This window comes from Leguminivora glycinivorella, chromosome 16 (assembly GCF_023078275.1).
Source record: "Leguminivora glycinivorella isolate SPB_JAAS2020 chromosome 16, LegGlyc_1.1, whole genome shotgun sequence".
Classification (NCBI taxonomy): domain Eukaryota; kingdom Metazoa; phylum Arthropoda; class Insecta; order Lepidoptera; family Tortricidae; genus Leguminivora; species Leguminivora glycinivorella.
In genome coordinates, this window is record NC_062986.1 from 21,909,103 (window position 1) to 21,931,115 (window position 22,013).

Below are 22,013 nucleotides of genomic sequence, written 5' to 3' on the forward strand. Positions count from 1 at the left end.
TTTCTATTTGCTGTAGCATTTTTTTTGCATGCTATTTAACACTTGACCTCTTTAGATTTATTCATGATTGTGGAGGAGGGGTAAAATCACGTTCTATTCATTTGTCAAAGGGTACGTGATTTTACCCCTCCTCCATAATCATTATCACCTATTCGGAAGGTTAGGAAGTACTGTATTAGACACACAAATGGCTGAGCAGTGTTGGCCGTAATCGTCAATTGCCATTAACCATTAATCAATTGCATTAATGGTAATTGCAATTAAATGTAATGGCCATTGAATTTTTGCGAAGCTTAATGCCATTGATTGTCAATGCAATTGTCTGATTAATGCCATTAAAGTTAATAAAAATTAATGATCATTGATTTCAATTGCAATTATGTTTAATGCAATTAATTTATTTTTTAGGGTTCCGTAGCCAAAATGGCAAAAACGGAACCCTTATAGTTTCGTCATGTCCGTCTGTCCGTCTGTCCGTCTGTCCGTCTGTCCGTCTGTCACAGCCGATTTACTCGGAAACTATAAGTACTACAGTGATGAAATTTGATGGGAATATGTGTTGTATGAACCGCTACAAAATTATGACACTAAATAGTAAAAAAAAAGAATTGGGGTGGGGCCCCCATACATGTAACTGAGGGATGAAAATTTTTTTTTCGATGTACATACCCGTGTGGGGTATCAATGGAAAGGTCTTTTAAAATGATATAAAGTTTTCTAAAAAACATTTTTCTTAAAGTGAACGGTTTTTGAGATATCAGCTCTCAAAGTCGTAAAAAGTATGTCCCCCCCCCCTCTATTTTTATAACTACGGGGTATAAAATTCTAAAAAAAATAGAGGTGATGCATGCTAATTAACTCTTTCAACGATTTTTGGTTTGATCAAAGTATCTCTTATAGTTTTTGAGATAGGTTGATTTAACTGTAATTTTGGCAGGTGTATAAATTGACATAATAAGTTTATTATATTTGCTGCTACGGAACCCTTTGTGCGCGAGCCCGACTCGCACTTGGCCGGTTTTTTATGAACTAATAATTGATACTACTATTTTATTAAAAGTATTTAAAAATTATAAATCATATGAAAACAAACTTTAGTGAGTGAATAAGGCCCAGCAGAATGACCCGGCCTAAACCCTGGCAGTGCCTAGGGGAACTCAGGTTTGGTGCGACATAGACACACGTGTGTTGTACCGAACCCGATTTCCTCTAGGTGCAGCCAGGGTTCAGTATCAGCTCTACCTTGGGTACTGCTCACCCAAGTACTCATCAAGACAAGTCCTACGACGAAAACAGCGTTTGCCTATGTTACATCAAACCCGAAGTTCCCTTAGGTGCTGCCAGGGATCAGCATCAGCTCTATCTTGGGCACTGCTCACCCAAATACTCATCAAGGCGAGTTGGATGACGAAAACGGCTTGTTTTTATGTGGCACTGAACCCGAGTTCCACTAGGTACAACCACGACTATAGGGTTCACGAAGAGCAGAATAGAAATCTCAAAATAAGTACCTACCTACTTTACCTTTACGTTTTGGAATAAAATCCAGAAAACTAGAATGAGGGAGATAAAATGGGGGGGAAAAATTGACTCTTCAGCGTGCTTCCATATCGACATTGAAGCACATATATGAAAGCTACATTCATGCCAAGTTTCATGCTTTCTTCCGGATGGGACTAATATTTTTTTTTTGTTAGGAGATGGACCCCTACTACTTAAACTTTTATATGTTTCGTCTTTTTAGGGTTCCGTAGTCAACTAGGAACCCTTATAGTTTCGCCATGTCTGTCTGTCCGTCCGTCCGTCCGTCCGTCCGTCCGTCCGTCCGTCCGTCCGTCCGTCCGTCCGTCCGTCCGTCCGTCCGTCCGTCCGTCCGTCCGTCCGTCCGCGGATAATCTCAGTAACCGGTACCGGTACCGGTAGTATTGGTACCAAATTTCAGCTTTCTAGTGCTAACACTAGAAAGCTGAAATTTGGTACCAATATGTATATCAATCACGCCAACAAAGTGCAAAAATAAAAAATGGAAAAAAATGTTTTATTAGGGTACCCCCCCCCCCCCTACATGTAAAGTGGGGCGTGACATTTTTTTTCATTCCAACCCCAACATGTGATATATTGTTGGATAGGTATTGAAAAATGAATAAGGGTTTACTAATATTGTTTTTTGATAATATTTATATTTTCGGAAATAATCGCTCCTAAAGGAAAAAAAAGTGCGTCCCCCCCCTCTAACTTTTAAACCATTTGTTTAAAAAATATGAAAAAAATCACAAAAGTAGAACTTTATAAAGACTTTCTAGGAAAATTGTTTTGAACTTGATAGGTTCAGTAGTTTTTGAGAAAAATACGGAAAACTACGGAACCCTACACTGAGCGTGGCCCGACACGCTCTTGGCCGGTTTTTAAATTACCTACACAATTTATTTTTGTTAATTGTCAATGACACTTTCAATTTACATTAGCAATTAATTTAATTTTTAATGGTTTGTGTAGCAATTAGCCATTAATCCTTTTCAATTGTTAATATTTCGAAATGCATTAACGTTAATGGCAATTTGTGTTAATTGCAATTAAGAATTAATTTTCCGTCAATTGTCAATGGTTAATGGCAATTAACGTTTTTAATGGTTAATTGCATTGACGTTCGGCCAACACTGTGGCTGAGTATATTGAGAAATAAAGTATGTAGTGATATCGAATTTGTTTATTATTTATTATATCGTCTCATTCGAGCGCGATTAGACTTTGGTGGTCTCCTCCCGCGGCGGCTCGGCGGCGGCGAGCTTGGGCGGCGCCGCGAGCATCTTGACCAGCGAGCCCAGCGGCGCCTCCACGCACAGCCACAGCAGCGTCGCCAGCAGCATCGTGATGAACGTCGTGCCGCCCAGGATCATCAGCTGCCGGCAAAATGTGGAACTTCTCATTAGGTACCTTGTAGGTACTATTACATGTACACGTGAACATTTGAATATTAGTTCTTCCGTCGTACTCATGCAAAAACGAATTAAGACAAATCAACTGCGTCAACAAAAAAAACGCAACAAAGATACAGTCACTATCGGACGGTTCACTGTCTCTACCTTTACAGAACAAGATGTGGGTAGGTAAAAAAGATAGCCCATCATATCGCATAGCGTACAAGACAGGGTGTTTGCGTGAGGAGTAGAGCGCACGTACCATGTAGTAGTCGGACATGTAGGTGGGCAGCCTCTGCGCGCCGACCAGCGCGCGCTGCACCAGCGTGTGCAGCAGGAAGGCGCAGTACGACACGCGCGCCGTCCACGTGAACCCGCGCCACTCCAGGATGCCGCGCAGCACGCCTGTAACCACATCTATCCTCTCACAGAGCCTCGGCAAACTTTGATGCTTTTCAGCTTCAAACACAGAACCACCACGGAACTATCAAGATATCGACCACTAACGCCATCCTGTGGTGTGTGTATGAACTACAGTTTAACCAATGTTTACTTGGATCTGTATTTAGATTTTGTTATCATAAAATCCTAGACAGCGGGTAATACACATTCTGCAAGGCCTTAGAATTTTAGGTCTACTGGGAAGTTAAATATGGATGGTTGTTGTTTACGCGTTAAACGAGGTCACTAGCGCCATCCTGTGACGGGTGGACAAACTTAACAATCTACCCAATTTTATAGAAGTTATATATTGACTACATTACAGTAAAATTCTAGACACCTGATAACACATATTGTACAAAGCTTAAGAATTTTAAAGCTACGGGAACGCTTAAATATTCGCTAAGTTTACTTAGAAATCCAGGACTTCTAGCGCCATCTAGTAGGCCCCGGATGAATTAAACTTGCTTACATTAAATTTATCATATTTCGGGAAATGTTCGCGTTACAAGGTGAACATTTGGAAGTGAAGCAACAGGGAGCTGGTGCATACCATACCTTCAGCCTTGAAGATGGAGCCCATGATGAACATGAAGGTGAAGAGCTGGAAGAGCGGCTTGCGCAGCGTGGCGTAGAGCACGCGCAGCGCCGGCGCCGGCTCGTACCCGTCCGCGTAGAAGAACGAGCCCGAGTACACGTTGAACAGGGCGATCGGCAGCGTCGCCCAGATCACCCACCGGTACTTCTGCACATGTCAATACCAGGTGACTAATAATTAATAGAGACTTTGAGAGGTTTTAAGGCTGCTTTCAAAAAAAACGTCAAAAGAATGTAAAATTGATAGTTTTAGTCGGTGAAATACTACACTTTCCGTTATCCAATAGATTTATTTAATTCAAGTTCCAGTTAGAGCATCTTATTATCTTGATTTTTATAAGACTGGATTTTTGAAAACTAACTCACTAAATTAATTATGAATTTTTCTCTAATGCACGTTTAGAAAAACGCACGTATAGAGCTGAATCAGTCGATCTTATTTGTAAAATTTGGACAATTTTGAATATTAAAACGGGTAAATTTATAATTCGTATATCCTGTACCACAATCATTTCAGACTAGATTTTTATTTTAAGTTTTTGAAAAAGAGCTAAACTAGCCTAAGGCGAATTCAATTTTTTTCAGAAATTACCTAAAATTAAGTGACAATTTCTTTGAAAATCTACATCAAATCGAAGTAAGTTTTATACTAAATTAATCTGCAACGTTTACTTAAATTGCTGTTATGCCTTAGTGATTATAAATTGCTATTATTGATTTTTGCCAATTTTTTGAAAACGAGCCTTCACCGGTACAATTATTACCACTTTTGGACATTTTCTCATATTTTGTTAGACCAAGTAGAAGTCCTATAATGTGATATATATTTATAAACTACTCGCAAAGCCCTTTAATTTGATACCACACACGGTATGATCGAGCGCTCGGTTGCGATTTCACTATTTTTAACACGAAAGCCCTCTTAAGATTGTTGGTAAACTAAGGATATCGGCTGATAGGTCTTTTTGCTTGGTCATAATTATCAAAGCTTAAAAGCACACCCGTTGGAATGTCTGATAGGTACTTTTTATTGAACAATACCTAGATCTTAGCTAAGTGGCTGCAGGTCATGCTGAGAACGATAGTCAGATAAAGACCAACCTGGAATCTCTCGGACACGGCCTTCTCATTGTTGAACCAGTGCACGGCGAGCAGGCCGCACGCCATGCCGAGCACGTGCGTGAACATGTTGGTGTGCGCGCGCACGTACATGATGCGGAACGTGTCGTACGTCTTGTACAGGCTGCGGTACAGTCTGGCCAGAGGACACAACTTAGTATACAGTATTATACAGGGTCTGGCTGGAGGTTATGGTCAATGCTACACAAATATTACGACAGCGTTTGCCACGGCTCGTTAAAATCTGCTTGGTATTGGCTCAGCCACCAGTTTTTACGCGGCCTTCTACGAAACATTTCCACTTGATTTACCAACCCAGGGAGGAACGTAGGAAGCTAGGCCTTATTTGACGCAAAGTGGCTATTTTAAGTACCATTAGATGGTAATTTTTAAGCACCTCATCACAAGAGTTCGAACTCAAGACCCTTGGAACCACCATTTAATTTACGTTTTATGGATAATAGAGAATAATCAAGTTACTCTGGAGACTGGTAGACGACGGCGTCCAGGTCCTGGAAGTAGGTGTGCGCGGCCGGCATGAGCAGCGCCAGCGCGGCCAGCGCCGCCAGCGCCAGCGCCTGCGCGCGCGGCCGCCGGCACGCCACGCACACCAGCAGCCCCAGCGCGAACAGCTGCGTGTCGGCCGCCAGGTACCTGTGCCACCACAAAACTACTAACATATCCAACAAAATTGGGATTCAGAGTAGAAACAAAGTAAAAAAAACTTACAAATCTACGTACTGTAGATAAAATAGCCCACTTGGGAATCCAGAAGCGTGTTTAGTTTTTCTTACCAAGTTTGCGGGAGACAGTGGGAGTTGTCGTAGATGTAGTTGTTGATGTAGAGCAGGTGCGCCCACCAGTACTGCCAGCAGGCGTCCGCCTCGCTCGTCACCACCAGCTCCCACTGCGGCCCGTCCGCCAGGTGCCGGTTCACCGTCATCACTGTGAACAGCACCAGCGCCATCACCGGCGTCAGTCTGAAACAACAAATGTTGCTCGACAAATCAATATCTGAATATTCATTTATACAGCTAGCCAAAGTGTCGAATCCTACTAGTCAGCTGAATTGACGCATCGTGGAACTAAGAAGTATTTAGTGCGTTTTCACATCCGATATCGGATGTAGTATAGGACCGATAATATACATTTAAGATGTCATCTTTGATTTTTACCTTTGAAATCCTTCCGACATACGATATCGGATCGTATAATGTGCAAACGCACGAGTTAGATACACGAGTATTAATTAGGATGGTGGATTAATTTCATAGGTGTTCTGTACCTGAGCCAACGCAGCAGGATACCCTTGGGCCACTCCCAGATGGTGATCTTGATCTTCTCGGCGAGCAGCTCGAGGTTGAAGGCGAGCAGGAAGCCCGACAGCACGAAGAACGTGTACGTCACCACGTCGCCGTTCACCAGCAGCGTCTTGAACGGATCGTCGTACGCCTGAAGTATTCATGGCTCAATATAAAACAACAGTTTTGGTTATGTACACATGTGAGGTCGCTTTGGCACATCAGAAACTGCATTTTTAGAGTTTTTCCCTAGTCCACTAGGAACCCTGTTTCGGCATATCCTTTGTCTGTCCATCCACGGCTTCCCTCCATGATATCAAGCTACTGGTATTCTATCCATTAAAGAGAACCAAACGGTTCTTTGATGGATAGGATATTACCTACAGTGATCGCAGCACAGAGCCGGTACCAACCAGAGTAATCTTACATCTATCTATTGGAATACATCGTGTTTCCGGTATCACTCAAAACCTCAGACACCCCAACAGATTTTTATTTTTTTAAACTCGTCTAGAGTATTTATCTTTTAATCTGATGGTTACTTTTTTTTTAAATTGAATTTTTAGATTTCTGTACAGCTCTACTTGACTTTTAGCTCTGCACTCAATAAAATAGTTGCTAACTACCATCATAAACCATAAAACTATTTATTTGTGTACGTTACTGCAACGACATAAGGTTTACCAATAGGCAGCTAAGACGTCATTGTAAAACACTTTAAAGATTTTTCACAGTAAAGCAAATTTAAACCCAATATTCAGAATGACAAGGTTGTAATTAGGCACGAGTTCAGTTTGTTATGACTTATGATAAACATTAAGATTAAACTGACAAACAACGTCAAACTCGTAGCGGAAAAAATAATCGTCCAAGTAACCAGCCAGTATTAATACCCCCAAATACTGAAAAAGGTAAACAACCTCTATCAATGCGATAAACACAATGTTGTATTACGAATACAATAGAATAGGCACATAAAAATACCTAATAATACTAATTTAAACAAAAATATTACCCCCATCAAGATATAGCTCAATCGATTCTACTCTCGATTCTGAACAAACGGTTTTCAGGTTTTTAGTGTTAAGTGAAACACGGTGTATAATAAAGCGAGGCCGTGTCACTGTCACTATTAACTTCAGCTTGCTCCGGCCCTAGAAGGTTAAGTTTGTTTTCTTACCAGTTCGAAGTAGAGAGGGTTCTTTAAGAAGGAGAAGGCCATCACTAGCGCAGTGTGGCTCGTGAACACGCCGAATATTGTCAGGGTTCTGACGACGAACAAAATAATTAGTTAGTTTCATTAAATAAAAAGTGAAACCTCGTTTGGGCACAATTCCATTTTCACTACAGCTTATAGTTAGTCCCTATCTATTCTGATAGGAAATCGTGTGTGAGGTTACGTACCGCATACCGTTGAAGACGCGGAGCCTCCGCAGCCGGCGGTCGGGCCCGTCGAACCCGGCGGCCGTCAGCGTGCGCCAGTTCCTCCGCATCGAGAACGCCAGTAAGTAAGGGTTTCCTGGAATTTATCAAATAACAACTCAAATAGTTATTTTCCCCTCACTAGCTCGGAAACACGTGTTTTGTCCTTTAATACCAGCGGGTAAAAACGCATTTAATTAACGCAAGTAATTTGACCTTGAATAAAGTCAAATTAACTGCTTTAAAGTTGATAAAAGTAGGTGAATCTAGTAATAAAGATGATTTACCACCTGTGGAACTACTGGAAGCAGTGATAAACGCATTGTTTGCGTTGTTTAGTTTAGTTTAGTTTATTTATCTCGTTTATACAAATTTCACACAATTAAAATTTACATTTCAGCTTATATTACTATTCGTATAACGATCGTTACAAAAGAAATAATAAAATTAAAATTACAAATAAAAATGGAAAAAAGTAGTGTGAACAAAAAAATATTAAAATGTCATAATGGTAAAAATAAAATAAATACAGGTTTAGTACTACATAGTACAAATCAAAAAATTGTAGTTTCTACTTTCTTCGCTATACTGAGGGGAAAAGTTTTGTGTTACACTCGGGTGCAAATGTATTTTACTTCTCGTGTGTTAAAAAACTCGCAAGTTCAGGATTCTATTCTCGAACCACTCGCTTCGCTCGTGGTTCAACTATAGAACCCTTTCACTTGCTCGTTTTTCAATTCCACACTCGGCGTTAAAATACAACTTTGCCCCCTTGTATAACAAATAACTATTGTTTTACAAGGGGACAAAGTAGTTGTTTAACCGCACGTGCCAATATTGATACCCGAGCAAGCGAAAGATTCCAATATTGAACCGCGAGCGTAGCGAGTGGTTCAAAAAGTGGAATCTTGAGCGTTGCGAGGGTTTCAACGCACAAAGGTTAAACAAACTTTGCCACCGAGTGAAACACAAAATTTTTCACCACACCAACACGAACAAAATACTAACTATAAATTATCAAATTAAATGAAATCCATCAATTTATTCAATATTTATGATTCAAAATCATCATTTATAGGTAAATTCTACCAGCCAGCTTAAGACATCAAGTTAAAATTTGTATGAAATTGCTTTGCACTCTTGTGGATGAAATGCAATTTTGCTATCTGTTTTCGAATAGCAAAATAAGCCTTTAACAGTTGGTGTGGTGAAAACATAATTGAAGTACTTTTTCAAATCATGCATGCATTATTTCTAAACGAAAATATTCGATCATTTGACCCTCAAATTCATCGTTTGGTAAATTGTACGCAATTTCTTACAACTAAATGACACAGGTTTTGTGAAAGTTGGAGTAACAGAGAGTAAGTGTAGGTTGAAGTTGGTTGTGTATTGTGTAGGTAGGTACCAACCTGGCGTGTCGTCCTGGATGAAGTCGTGCCAGGTGCCCAGCACGTTGAGGATGAGGAGCGCGAGGTACACGCCGGCCATCACGTAGTCCGCGGGCGAGAAGCGCCGCCTCTCGCCGTGCCTCTTGCATGTCGAGACATCGGTCACTCTGCGAACAGTTTTCTAGATATGTCAAAAGCATTTGACTTTGTGGACCATTCGTTACTATTAGATAAACTGGAAAATTATGGTATCAGAGGTCATGCACTAAACTGGCTAAAAACATATCTACAGAATCGGAAACAATGCGTAGAAATTGACAAACTAAATGAATTTAATGTAGAGACCGGATATAGATCGGAGCTAAAATGTAACAACTATGGTGTACCGCAAGGCAGTGTGCTTGGGCCTTTACTATTCATAGCGAATATAAATGAATTACCAGATATAATTCCCTATAAAACGGTTATGTTTGCTGATGACATATCCTTTATTGTTACAACAAAAAAGAATGAAAATATTGAAGAACATGAATGTAAAATAAATGATACTTTAAAAAATGTTATAAAATGGTTAGAAGTACATAATCTGCAAATTAATATCAGTAAAACTAATTATATACAATTCAAATCAAAACTTAGCGATAGTATTGAAATGAATGTACACTACAGAAATGAGACAATTAAAGAAATGCAAAGTGTAAGCTTTTTAGGAATAGTTTTAGATAAATATTTAGATTGGCAAGCAGAATTAGAAAAGATCCGATGTAAACTTAACAGATTTGTTTATGTACTTCGCAAGTTAAGACGAGCATCAGGTTTACATACAGCGTTAATCGCATACCATGGGTATGTTAGTTCTGTGTTGAGATATGGGCTTATTTTGTGGGGAAACTGTATGAATTTTAATACTGCATTTGTAGCGCAGAAAAAATGTATAATACGTGCTGTTTGTAATCTAACCCCCTATAAAACATGCAAGCCATCCTTCAAAAAACTTAAGCTCTTACCGCTGCCAAGTATATAATATATTTTAGAAATGTGCATGTTTGTAAAGAGGCATATGTATTTATTTACAACAGCTGAAAGCGCCTCTCCTAGGAACCAAGGTGATCCTGGAAGACTAGTACATAATTATGTTCCCAGGACAGCATTATATTCCAATCACTGTTTTGTCATGTGTATGAAAGTTTTTAATAAGTTACCAAAATCTTTAAGAGACCTACCTGTACATAGATTTAGAAATAAGTTGATGCAGTTGCTGACTGAAAAGAGCTATTACAGTGTAAAAGATTTCCTCTTTGAAGATATACAGATAGAATAGTAGTTAATTTAAGATTTTTGCATGCTAGTACAACCTGTATAGTACAAATAGCAGAATAAGCAACCAAATGTCACCTACCAATTAAGACACTAATGTACCTAGGTACTTATTCTTCGCAAATAAACTTACTTACTTACTTAACATTACTACTGTAGCGGCCGCTAGCCGCTAGCGAGGGTGCCGAGCCAGTCGAAATACAGTGAATACTAAAGACGACGAGTTCCCCATCCAGTTAGGAAGTATTTGTGTAGGTAATGGAGAGAAAGCTATATAAGACCTTTTTTAGCTCATAATTCCATGAGTTAAGCAGTGGGCTATACTAAGATCAGATTATGTACTTACTAGCTTTTGCCCGCGCCTTCGCTAGCGTTAGAAAGAGACAAAAAGTAGCTTATGTCACTCTCCATCCCTTAACTTACTACCCGTCGCTGGAGGGCGCTAGTAGTACGCGTTTGTACGGGTTGTGTAGTGTGATACTTGGCACTGTTAAAGTACATACATACATACAGTCACGCCTGTTTCCCAGAGGGGTAGGCAGAGATCACGGATTTCCATTTACTACGATCCTGACAAATCACTTTCGCTTCACACACTTTCATAACGTTTCTCATACCCGCTCGTCGGTTTCGAGTACTTCTGACCTGGCCTTTTTGCAATATTTCCCCGATTTGAACAAGAAAAGTTCGCCTAGGTCTTCCACTTCCAACCGACCCTTCCACTCTTTTTTCATATACTTTCTTCGTTACTCTCATCTCACCTTAACATACCCATCTCAATCTTTGTCACCACATCTACATCCACTCCACACTTCTCTCTTATCACACTATTTCTGATCCTATTACTCAACTTCACACCAGCCATGCTTCTTAACGCTCTCATTTCCACGGCATTCACTTGACTTTGATGTCTTTTCTCCCACACCCAACTTTCACTACCATACATAAAGGCACTAAAACTCCTCTATGCACCGCCAGGCGTGCTTTTTGTGACACTTTCTGGCTGCTCATAAAAGCGTTTAGTGCTCCATTCACTCTATTCCCAGCATTCACTCTCCTTTCAATATCTTTTCCATGTTTACCGTCCCTTGTAAAAACCTGTTAAAGTATTTACTTAATATTTGTTTTGCTGTAGTAATTAAATTAAAGTTGAATGATTTAATGATGTTACTGCACCCATTGAGCCTTAGAATGAACGACGAATGCATTCTAATCGCAAAGTATTAGAAAATAAAATTCAAATGCAGGTAACCTATCTATATATTATTATGTAATATCGGTCCATAAAGTTAAAAACCTACTTGGCGTTTAATTTGTGTGTCCTCCAAATGGAAGCGTTGACGCACTCCTCCAGAACCAGCCTCAGGTCTGTGGGGTCCTCGAGGGATCTCCCCTGCGCGAAGTCCTTGCACGTCTCTGTGACGCACACGGCTCTGTGTATCTGTGTGTGGTTGTAGTGTTTCTTCGTATTGGCAGAGTATTCCTGGAATTATATAACACTAGCTTAGCTTTTGCCCGCGGCTTCGCTCGCGTTAGAAAGAGACAAAAAGTAGCCTATGTCACTCTCCATCCCTTCAACTATCTCCACAAAAAAAATCACGTCAATTTGTCGCCCCGTTTTGCCGTGAAAGACGGACAAACAAACAGACACACACACTTTCCCATTTATAAAATTAGTATGGATTTTATGGATGTAGAATTTAAATGTAGTTCAGAAATACAAGGTGTAATTTTTATGACGCTCAATAATTTATGGACATGAACGGGCTTGCTACGTTATAAATAATAAAAAATTATATGATATAGGTACCTGACCTATTTTGTTAAATGAGTGAATCAACTTTTTCTTGCTTTTTGCAAGAATTGGCCTTATTTATTACTAGTTCTACTTTTGAGACTTTTAACCTGCCCATCGCGGATAAAGATCATGAAGAGGCAGAAATGAAAAAACAATCCATTTTTAATCAAAAAATATGTGGCAGTGGAAGAGACGCTATTTTCATACAATAGTAAGGGACAGCTATGTCCACTGGGTCGCTTCTTGAAACCAAGTTATAAAGTAACAAATCCTGAAAACCATATTATATTGAGTAACTTGTATATCTGTCTTTAATAAAATAAGTATAATTTAATTACACTAAATCCAAATGAAAATTTTCTTGGTACATTTAGTCAATGTAATTATACGAAATTTAGCTGGCGAAGAAAAATTGATTCACCCAAATTATAAGTAGACCAAGGGGTGTAAGGTCATTCTGTCACAAAAACACTAACGTCCCCCACGAGGCAAGCTGGTCGGCCGATTCGGGTGATTTTTGAGTCGAATGCACCGCCGCGCGCCGCGCGCTTGATGTCAATAGTTTATAGAAAATGTTTCGGTAAAATTAAGGTTCACACTTGTTTTCGTGATTTGGGCTCTGTCAGCTATACCTAAATATAATCACCTGCTTAAATACGTAGTTTTCCGTATTTTTCTCAGAAACTACTGAACCTATCAAGTTCAAAACAATTTTCCTAGAAAGTCTTTATAAAGTTCTACTTTTGTGATTTTTTTCATATTTTTTAAACATATGGTTCAAAAGTTAGAGGGGGGGGGACGCACTTTTTTTTCCTTTAGGAGCGATTATTTCCGAAAATATTAATATTATCAAAAATCGATCTTAGTAAACCCTTATTCATTTTTAAATACCTATCCAACAATATATCACACGTTGGGGTTGGAATGAAAAAAAAAAATCAGCCCCCACTTTACATGTAGGGCTCCCCCTACATACGCTAATAAAACATTTTTTTCCATTTTTTATTTTTGCACTTTGTTGGCGTGATTAATATACATATTGGTACCAAATTTCAGCTTTCTAGTGCTAACGGTTACTGAGATTATCCGCGGACGGACGGACGGACGGACGGACGAACGGACGGACGGACGGACGGACGGACGGACGGACGGACGGACGGACGGACGGACGGACGGACGGACGGACGGACGGACGGACGGACGGACGGACGGACGGACGGACGGACAGACAGACATGGCGAAACTATAAGGGTTCCTAGTTGACTACGGAACCCTAAAAACGCCTCCTCAAGTAGGTACATTTTCTGTAGGAAAGACGTAAGACGCGCCGCCTAGAGGTGCGGTGGCGCGGTGGTAGCGACGTGGCGCCGCGTCTTTCCTATACAAAATGTACATACTTAGGACTCTTAGGAGACGTTTTTTAAATTACATTCGGGCGGCGCGGCGCTGGCGTTCGCTCCGCGTCTTAGGACGTGCGTCGCCTGTGTGTGGGTTGCCGCTGAGCCATGTAGGAGTAGAGCACCTGCAGTATCCGCATGAGTTCGGGGTTGTCGCCGGGGAGCAGGTCGGCGTCCAGCACGCAGTACAGCCCGCGCGGCGCCGCCAGGCAGCGGTCGTAGTCCTCCATCTCGTGCAGCTCCGGCATCCTGTAGTACTCCGTCACTGGAACATATCTCATTCATTCATATACATACTACTTATAGTGGCTCTGTGACCTGGCCCCGTAGCCGAATGGCATTTCTCCGACGCCAAACGAAAGCGATACGCCGCTGGCTCTGTCGCGCCAATACGCAAGCGCGATAGAGATAGATATCTACTAGCGCTTCGTTTCGTGAGCGTTTCGTGAGCGTTTGTGCCATTCGGCTAGCCACCCTGTACCTACTGTACCTACCTACACCTGCGCGATATCATTAGAAAACGCTAAACTGAAAAACATTTAGTTGCCTATTCAAGTGATATCATAGTCAGAGTCACGATGGTCTTACGTCATTTCTGGCAACGACATCTTAAAGAAAAAAAAATCCAAAAAGTGGTCGACAAAAAAAATTAAATTTATGCAATCACAAAATCTGGTAACAGAAATTCACGAGAATTGGTTGAAAAATATCCGGTCATACAAAATGCAAATTCGAGTTAACGCTCTCGCTCCGGTCAATAACTTTAATGTTCTAATCTAATTATGAGGTATAAAACGTCAATATCACCAGATCACGTTGGTTAGATTCATACAATCTCAATCTACTTTATTAAAAAAAAAGTATTTATTGTTTGTTGAAAGTTTTGAAGGTCCTTCACCTCTACGATTATTGTGATTTTAAATATGATAATAATTTTACTTAACAATGAAACGGAGCGAAGCTATATCATTTTGCTTAATAATTCAATATGAATCAGTTTAATGAATAATGTAGTAATTCTGAAAATAATACTTGTTTATTTCAAATAACAATAGAAGTTTAAAAAATATACTTTTAATTTACGTATATAATAATTTGACCCCAAAATCCTGGCCTTTGCTTGCATCAACTAAGAAATATTTTATTTTAAATATTTATTGTAAAAATGAACCAAGAGGAAACTTTGGAATGCATATGTATATTTAGTTAGGATTAAAGAAAATGACATGATAGTCGCGTCGAACGCCTCGCGTCTATTTCTATCATCAATCATTAACTCTAGGTCCATTCGCAAATCGTCTGGTGGAGGGTTGAGGTAACTGGCTCTAGAAGTCTACTTCTCGCACAGCGTATCAGCATTGAGATGCAGCGAGGAAATGTCACCAGCATCCTCGGTACCATGCCTCGAGGCATGATTTTAGATTTTAGTTATTATTTTATTATTAATAAAGTTTATAGTTTCTTATATAATTAATATGATTATGTAAATAGTTCATGTAAATAAAAAATATTTTTCCCCTCACTAGCTCGGAAACACGTGTTTTGTCCTTTAATACCAGCGGGTAAAAACGCATTTTATCCACTAGTGGGTAAAGTAATTTGACCTTGAATAAAGTCGAATTAACTGCTTTAAAATTGATAAAAGTAGGTGAATCTAGTAATAAAGATGATTTACCACCTGTGGAACTACTGGAAGCAGTGATAAACGCATTTTTTGCGTTGTAGTTTCCTCGCTATAGTGAGGAGAAAAGTTTTGTGTTACACTCGGGTGCAAATGTATTTTACTTCTCGTGTGTTAAAAAACTCGCAAGTTCAGGATTCTATTCTCGAACCACTCGCTTCACTCGTGGTTCAACTATAGAATCCTTTCACTTGCTCGTTTTTCAATTCCACACTCGGCGTTAAAATACAACTTTGCCCCCTTGTATAACAAATAACTATTGTTTCATTTTCTATCGTCGATTATTTTGGCTAAAAATCTTGAATAAACTTGAAAATTAGTAAAAAGAGCTTCATTTTGGTTCAGTAGGTGAAGTTTACAAACGGAACCTTACTTACAAGGCTATTCACAGTTAAAACCTAAATAACCGTTTGTCGTCCGTCGCCGTCGTTCCGCCCGCCAGCAGACGGCACCGTACCACGTACGAATCTCAAACATACATAGGTTGTGGAAAAAGGGGGATGTTTAATATCGCAAACAATATTTTAATTTTAATTAGAAGATAATGTGGGTCAAACAAGACTTTTGACATCTGTCATAACCTTTGAGTGTGCCTCGATCCTCATGACAATCGAACCCATAAAAGCTAGCTAATTGCATTTTAGATTTAAACAGTAGAAAATGGGTATAGGAAGCAAGGTAGAAATTTATTTATGGTATTTTAGGAAATTGATGGGTCAAATTAAGGTACATTATTTTTTAGTGAATGGGGCTCTGTATCAGCTATATGTATAATAACCTCCGTAAATATTGTCTGTTACAAAAATTACAAACTGTATACATGCCACAAACATTTCGCGTTATGGCTTAAAAGGCTTTTGTAGCGTTTTCGGTATTAAAATTTCAGTTAGCGAGTTTTTTTTTCGACTTTGGACTGCTAAGGCTAGCTAATTGCCCACGACTTCCTTCGCGTGAATTTAATTCCCAGTGTGGAATGTGGATGGGTGAGTTGAAAATAGCCCTGATTTCAATCAATCATCAATCATACAATCACGCCTGTATCCCATGAGGGGGTAGGCAGAGCACATGAAACTACTCAAGTTTCAGTGCCACTCTTGGCAAATAAGGCGTTGACAGAAAACGAAATTGTGACATTGCAGTGACAGGTTGCCAGCCTCTCGCCCACGCCACAATTTAACCCATATCCCACAGTCGCCTTCTACGACACCCACGGGAAGAAAGGGGGTGGTGAAATTCTTAACCCGTCACCACACGGTCACCCTGGTTGAGCCCTGATTTCTTGTACCGTAATAAAAGTTTTTCATCCTTCTCTTAACTTATTTCCAAATACTTACACGGTACTATTTTTTAGGGTTCCGTAGTCAACTAGGAAGTATATGATTTTTATTGGATCATTATTTATTGCGTGACCGATTTTCACTACCTACTTTAGCTTCATTTGAAAGCATGTAATTTAATTGTGAGATGGTAGTAATCACAGGCAAAAGTTCAGAAATTATTTTGTAATTTTTTTCAAAATCTGTTCAACCTATCAAGTTCAAAATAATTTTCCTAGAAGATACCAATAAAGTTCTACTTTTGTGATTTTTTTCATATTTCGTAAACTTATGGTACAGTCAAGTGCAAAAAAAAGTACTTATCGAAGAAATCGACTCAAAAATATATATGGTACTACGCTCTTATTACACCGGACTAAGGTGCTATGGGACATATTTTTGAATAAGATGTGTACACCCATATTTTTACACTTGACAGTACACATTTTTTTTTCTTTTTCAGCGATTATTTCCGAAAATATTAAAAATATCATAAAATGATTTGAGTAAACCCCTACTCACTTTTAAATCAAAATTAGCTAAGTACCAGAAAAGTCAATTTCCATAATGTGATTTGTCGGAAATGTCAGAATCATCGAAATGCGTAATTATCACATGCTATAACATCATTTTTCATCCAAATTAGCTAACAGAAAAATACATTAGGCTAGGTTAAATTGGAACTGTGCCCTCTAGGAAATGAAACTACTATCAGAAAGTAGGTTAGGTTAGAACTGTGACCCCCCAAAAAATGAAACTGCTATCAGAAAGTAAGTTAGGTTTGAACTGTGATCCCCACAAAATGAAACTGCTACTCGAAAGTGCGTTAGGTTAGGTTAGAACTGTGACCCTCACAATATGAAACTCCTTGGAAAGTAGGTTAGGCTAGAACTGTGACCCCCTACAAAATGAAACTGTTATCAGAAAGTAGGTGAGCTTAAGTTAGAACTGTGACCCCCCAAAAAATGAAACTGCTATTGGAAAGTACGTTAGGTTAGAACTGTGACCCAACACACGAGGAAACTGCTTGTAAAGTAAGTTAGGTTAGAACTGTGACCCCCTAAAACCAAAACAAGTGATAATTTCTTATGGCGTTTGAATATTCTATTTTTTTTTAACACTACGTCGGTGGCAAACAAGCGCACGGCCCGCCTGATGGAAAGCGGTCACCGTAACCTATGGACGCCTGCAACTCAAAGAGTGTCACATGCGCGTTGCCACCCCATTAGAAACAATCCCAAGGAGCCAAGGAGGGTTCGGGTTGCCGACGACTCAAAGGACAATAGACGGAATAAGTCCGTTCTGTAAGACCTCCCGTCATCAGCACACCGCACCCTCGTTGAGCTCTGGCAGCCTTACTCACCGGCAGGAACACAACACTATGAGTAGGGTCTAGTGCTATTTGGCTGCGGTCTTCTGTAAGGCGGAGGTACTTCCTCAGTTGGGCTCTGTTCTAGGTTCGAGCGAAACGCCCTACCACACAAAGCGGAATATCATTCGCTATGCCCTACCTCCTACTATTATTACACTTAATAATATGGGCAACAATTAATATGGCAATAATTGCTTATGGCGTTTGAATATTCTATTAAACCATATTATTGCACTTAATAAATATAGCTAACCAATAGTATGGCACTGTATGATTATGGAAGGTAATGTTCGGATAAACAACCAGTATGTCATACAATTTTTATGATAAAAAAATCATTCGGGCAAATGAAATTCAGACAAGTTAGATTCGGGCATATGAATATTATGTTATATAACTGTCGGGCAAACAATAGACAACCTGGTAACCAAATTTCAGCTATCTAGTTCTAACGGTCACTGAGATTATCTGCGGACGGACGAACAGACATGGCGAAACCATAAGGGTTAGTTGATTGCGGAACCCTAAAAACGTCACATGGTGTGGCCACAACTGGGAATACACCATTTTTACTCAGGTTGACCTTAATAAAGAAATACTTACAATTTAACGAGTATATAACACCTGAAGCCTGATGGGCCAAAAACACTAACGTCAGCAGCTTCTGCATTTTGCCTTCATTTAATTAAAATAAATTAATTTCAAAAAGCCAAGCGTTTTGCGCTGGCATGAGTCGACCACCAAATAAAATATTAATGTTAATATTTCAGGGACTGTAATAAAATACAGCAATAACCTTAGCAGTGTCATTGACATTATAATTAGGATTCCGCGGCTCTGCAGAGGAACGAAATCAAGTGCCATTACAAATAAGAAGGTAACGCAATAGTTATTTTTCAACAAACACAATTTTTTTCACCAGACCAACACGAACAAAATACTGACTATGAAACATGAAACTAAATCAATTTATTCAACATTTGTGATTCAAAATCATCATTTATAGGTAAAATCTAGCAGCCAGATTAAGACATCGAGTTAAAATTTGTATGAAATTACTTTGCCCCCCTGTGGATAAAATGCAATTTGGCTATCTGTTTGCGAATAGTAAAGAAAGCCTTTACCAGTTGGTGTGGTGAAAAATTATTGAATTAGTCAGTACAGGCACAGGACGATGCCGTGAAAAATATCACACGGAAACTAGATTCATAATTATGTAAAGTGGAAGGACAGATTTCAACTAAAAACTTTCAATTCTATAGTTACTTATAAATACAAAAATCATGAAATTATGTCTAATTTTAATTTTCCTTATGGTATCACTGTTTATGCAGTCTTTAGTTAGAAAGTTGTATAATGACTATAATGTTTTCTATTTACCAAAAATGTATTCGTTTCAAGAAAAAATATTTATTATTTGCCTTTGAAGAACACGATACAAAAACGAATCCACGGTAAGTATACATATTGTATACTACTAGCGTCTTCACGTGAGGAGTAAAGACATCAGCCACCAATAGGCAATGAGGATTGTAAAAAGTAAAAAGTAAATGAATCGGCAGTATTAACAGCTTATCAAGCTTATGTTACCTCAGCTTTGAGATATGGCGTCATATTTTGGAGTAACTATTCAGATATACTAAGAGCTTTTAAAGCCCAGAAAAAAATGTTTACGTTCGATGTGTAATTTACAAATAGACGATACATGCAAACCACATTTCATAAAAATAGTACATTACTACAGAGGCCGGGACAAAGGGGGTTGCCGGTCGAAGACATATAGACGGCGGAGCGAAGCGAGGCCGGATAGGTGGATGGTGATAAGCAATAATGTGTCAACCCACAAAAACTAAAAAAATTAGATTTTAATGCCATGTTATAGCTGGATTTTTAAACTTCTATTTGCAAAAATGACCTTTTCATTTTGAAAATTTTTACTATCCCAAAAGTAAAAAAATAGGTTAACACAAATCCTTTATCGTGTGTTGCCTGTTTTGCATTAATGTGTCAAGAACCTTAACTTATTATAGTAATTGGCAGAAGACATATTTAAATTACAATAATGTGTTATGATGGTTGACTCAACGATTTTTTTACACTTGACTCATTCTTGCAAAACGCAAAAAATGACATAGTTACCCACTATGAGACTTGAATGATTATTGCAAAATGATATTTTATTCGTTGTTTTATGCTACGACCCGTGTTATAAAACATAAGTCATTATTGTTAAATTATATTCGGGTCATAAATTGTTCGTTTTTGGTGTAAGTACCATGACACTATATTGTAAAATATAACTGTTCATATTAATTTATGTTTGAATAAGTTATGACTTAGTCCATTAGTATATTTTTGCACATGAATGGTAAATTCAGTACGAAATTGAACATTTTAAGTCATGAATATATTCGTTATTATAATTTGCAAACATTTTTTACAAGTACGTGTTTATATAAAAATCTAATATAAGCTACTATTTTTTATAATTACTAATTACATTAAGACGTGTTAATGTATGCATAAAAATATTGTTTGATTTTTGAATACTTACTGAATGGTAGTTTATTATTTTGTTAAAGATATTTTATGTTTTGTTCTTGTACAAGTCATGAGTTATTCATAATTTTAATGACTTAGTCTATTTCTTAGCGTAAAAAAATATTTTGTTGTATATTTTAGATAAGTATTTTTTTTTTTTAAAGATGATTATTTGGTTTTTGTAACGATTTTTTGTTGAAAAAGCACAGATAATTTAAATATGTGTCTAGAAATGATCATTACTCTAATAGTTAATTTATAGTATTTTATTCAACAGGCGTTTAAAGGAGGTCAAGAAATATGAGTGGCGTACTTTCCACGAGTATTTTGGAGTCAGTTAAACACCATTGCATACAATACTTTTACAACGACCATGCACTTAGTTTTTAATAGTTTTTTTTTTATAATTCTCGCGAAATTCACACTGTTTCCTGTATTGCAAAGCTTTGCACTGTCAGCTCAGCTGCCCAAAGTTAATGCAATGCGTTGCCATGATTACAGAACCAAACAGTGCGTTTTCAGTTTTTTCGATACGCACAATCCTGTAAATGACGAATAACAGTTCGGGAGTAGAAAAATCATTAAAAGGTTTGATTAATAAATAATGTATTGATTCCTACATACCTAATAACATAAGTGACCATGACTGATATGTTACTTAACACCTATAAAGTTAAAAATATGCATAGGTAGAGTATTTTACAACAACAATTTATGTGCTTTAACATGTTTATTTAAGACTCATAGATATTTTTAAACAATTAGCAAAAGTGGGTTAAGTATCATAACACAGTCTTGAAAAAGTTTGACGTCATCGAACAATTCGCAATAAAAGAAAAGGGCATTATTTCGTCAAATTGAAGTTTGTTTTGAAATTAAGCTACAATAATCACTACTACTGAACGTATTATAGCTGAAAAACACAACAATCTATATAAAAACAATTTTTTTAAAGAGAAACACAAAAAAATGAGAAAAAATCTTTAGACGCCATTTTCTCAAAATGGTTGGCGTGTGGGTTGACACATTGTTGCTTATCAGCATCCAGGTCTGAGGCGGGCAACCCCATTTCCCGCCGAGGTATGTATAGTGCTTTTCTCAAACATGGTATGAAATAAATAAAGTCTACTGAAAATAGTAACTTTGGATGGCTGCATCTCCTAAACGGTGCGTCGTAGCGCAAAAACAATCGAATTTTCGTTCCCCTGTGATGCCCCGTATACGCTTATAAAAAAACAAAGAGTTAAAAAAAAAATAAAAAAAAAACGAAAAAATTTTTTGGTATGAAAACGCACCCAAAATCAAATATTGTCTAGGGCCCGTACCAGTTGCAGTCGGCACGTCTATAAAGCCCCTTATAGTTTTTTTTTAATTGGCTAAATACCTGGATGTTATGTCACAA

The 22,013-nt window shown here is 38.4% G+C and overlaps 1 protein-coding gene across 2 annotated transcripts; it reads right to left on the reverse strand.

Moving 5' to 3' along the window:
- Positions 1-2,420: 2,420 nt before the first annotated feature.
- Positions 2,421-18,831, reverse strand: LOC125234973 (nose resistant to fluoxetine protein 6-like). Of its 2 annotated transcripts, XM_048141400.1 has the most exons (14): positions 18,674-18,831; positions 13,827-13,966; positions 11,808-11,989; positions 9,211-9,356; positions 7,781-7,895; positions 7,557-7,644; positions 6,361-6,527; positions 5,870-6,055; positions 5,556-5,729; positions 5,058-5,211; positions 3,918-4,104; positions 3,181-3,323; positions 2,701-2,900; positions 2,421-2,653 (listed from the first exon to the last, which is right to left on the reverse strand). In XM_048141400.1, the coding sequence occupies exons 1-13, from the start codon at positions 18,738-18,740 to the stop codon at positions 2,742-2,744; spliced, it is 1,908 nt and encodes a 635-aa protein (XP_047997357.1). In that variant the 5' UTR covers positions 18,741-18,831; the 3' UTR covers positions 2,421-2,653; positions 2,701-2,741. The 2 variants fall into 2 exon arrangements, with proteins under 2 accessions (XP_047997357.1, XP_047997356.1); XM_048141399.1 differs by lacking the exon at positions 2,421-2,653 and having other exon boundaries at positions 2,686-2,900.
- Between the last annotated feature and the right edge of the window lie 3,182 nt (positions 18,832-22,013).

What these genes read in the sequence shown, in the direction of transcription:
- LOC125234973 (XM_048141400.1), bottom strand. Translation starts at nt 18,740, where the DNA reads ATGCAGAAGCTGCTGACGTTAGTGTTTTTGGCCCATCAGGCTTCAGGT. An exon ending in ACACACAAATTAAACGCCAA is followed by an intron (nt 9,357 to 11,807) that starts GTAGGTTTTTAA and finishes AACTGTTCGCAG; the next exon opens with AGTGACCGATGTCTCGACAT. An exon ending in CCGTGTCCGAGAGATTCCAG is followed by an intron (nt 4,105 to 5,057) that starts GTTGGTCTTTAT and finishes TGACATGTGCAG; the next exon opens with AAGTACCGGTGGGTGATCTG.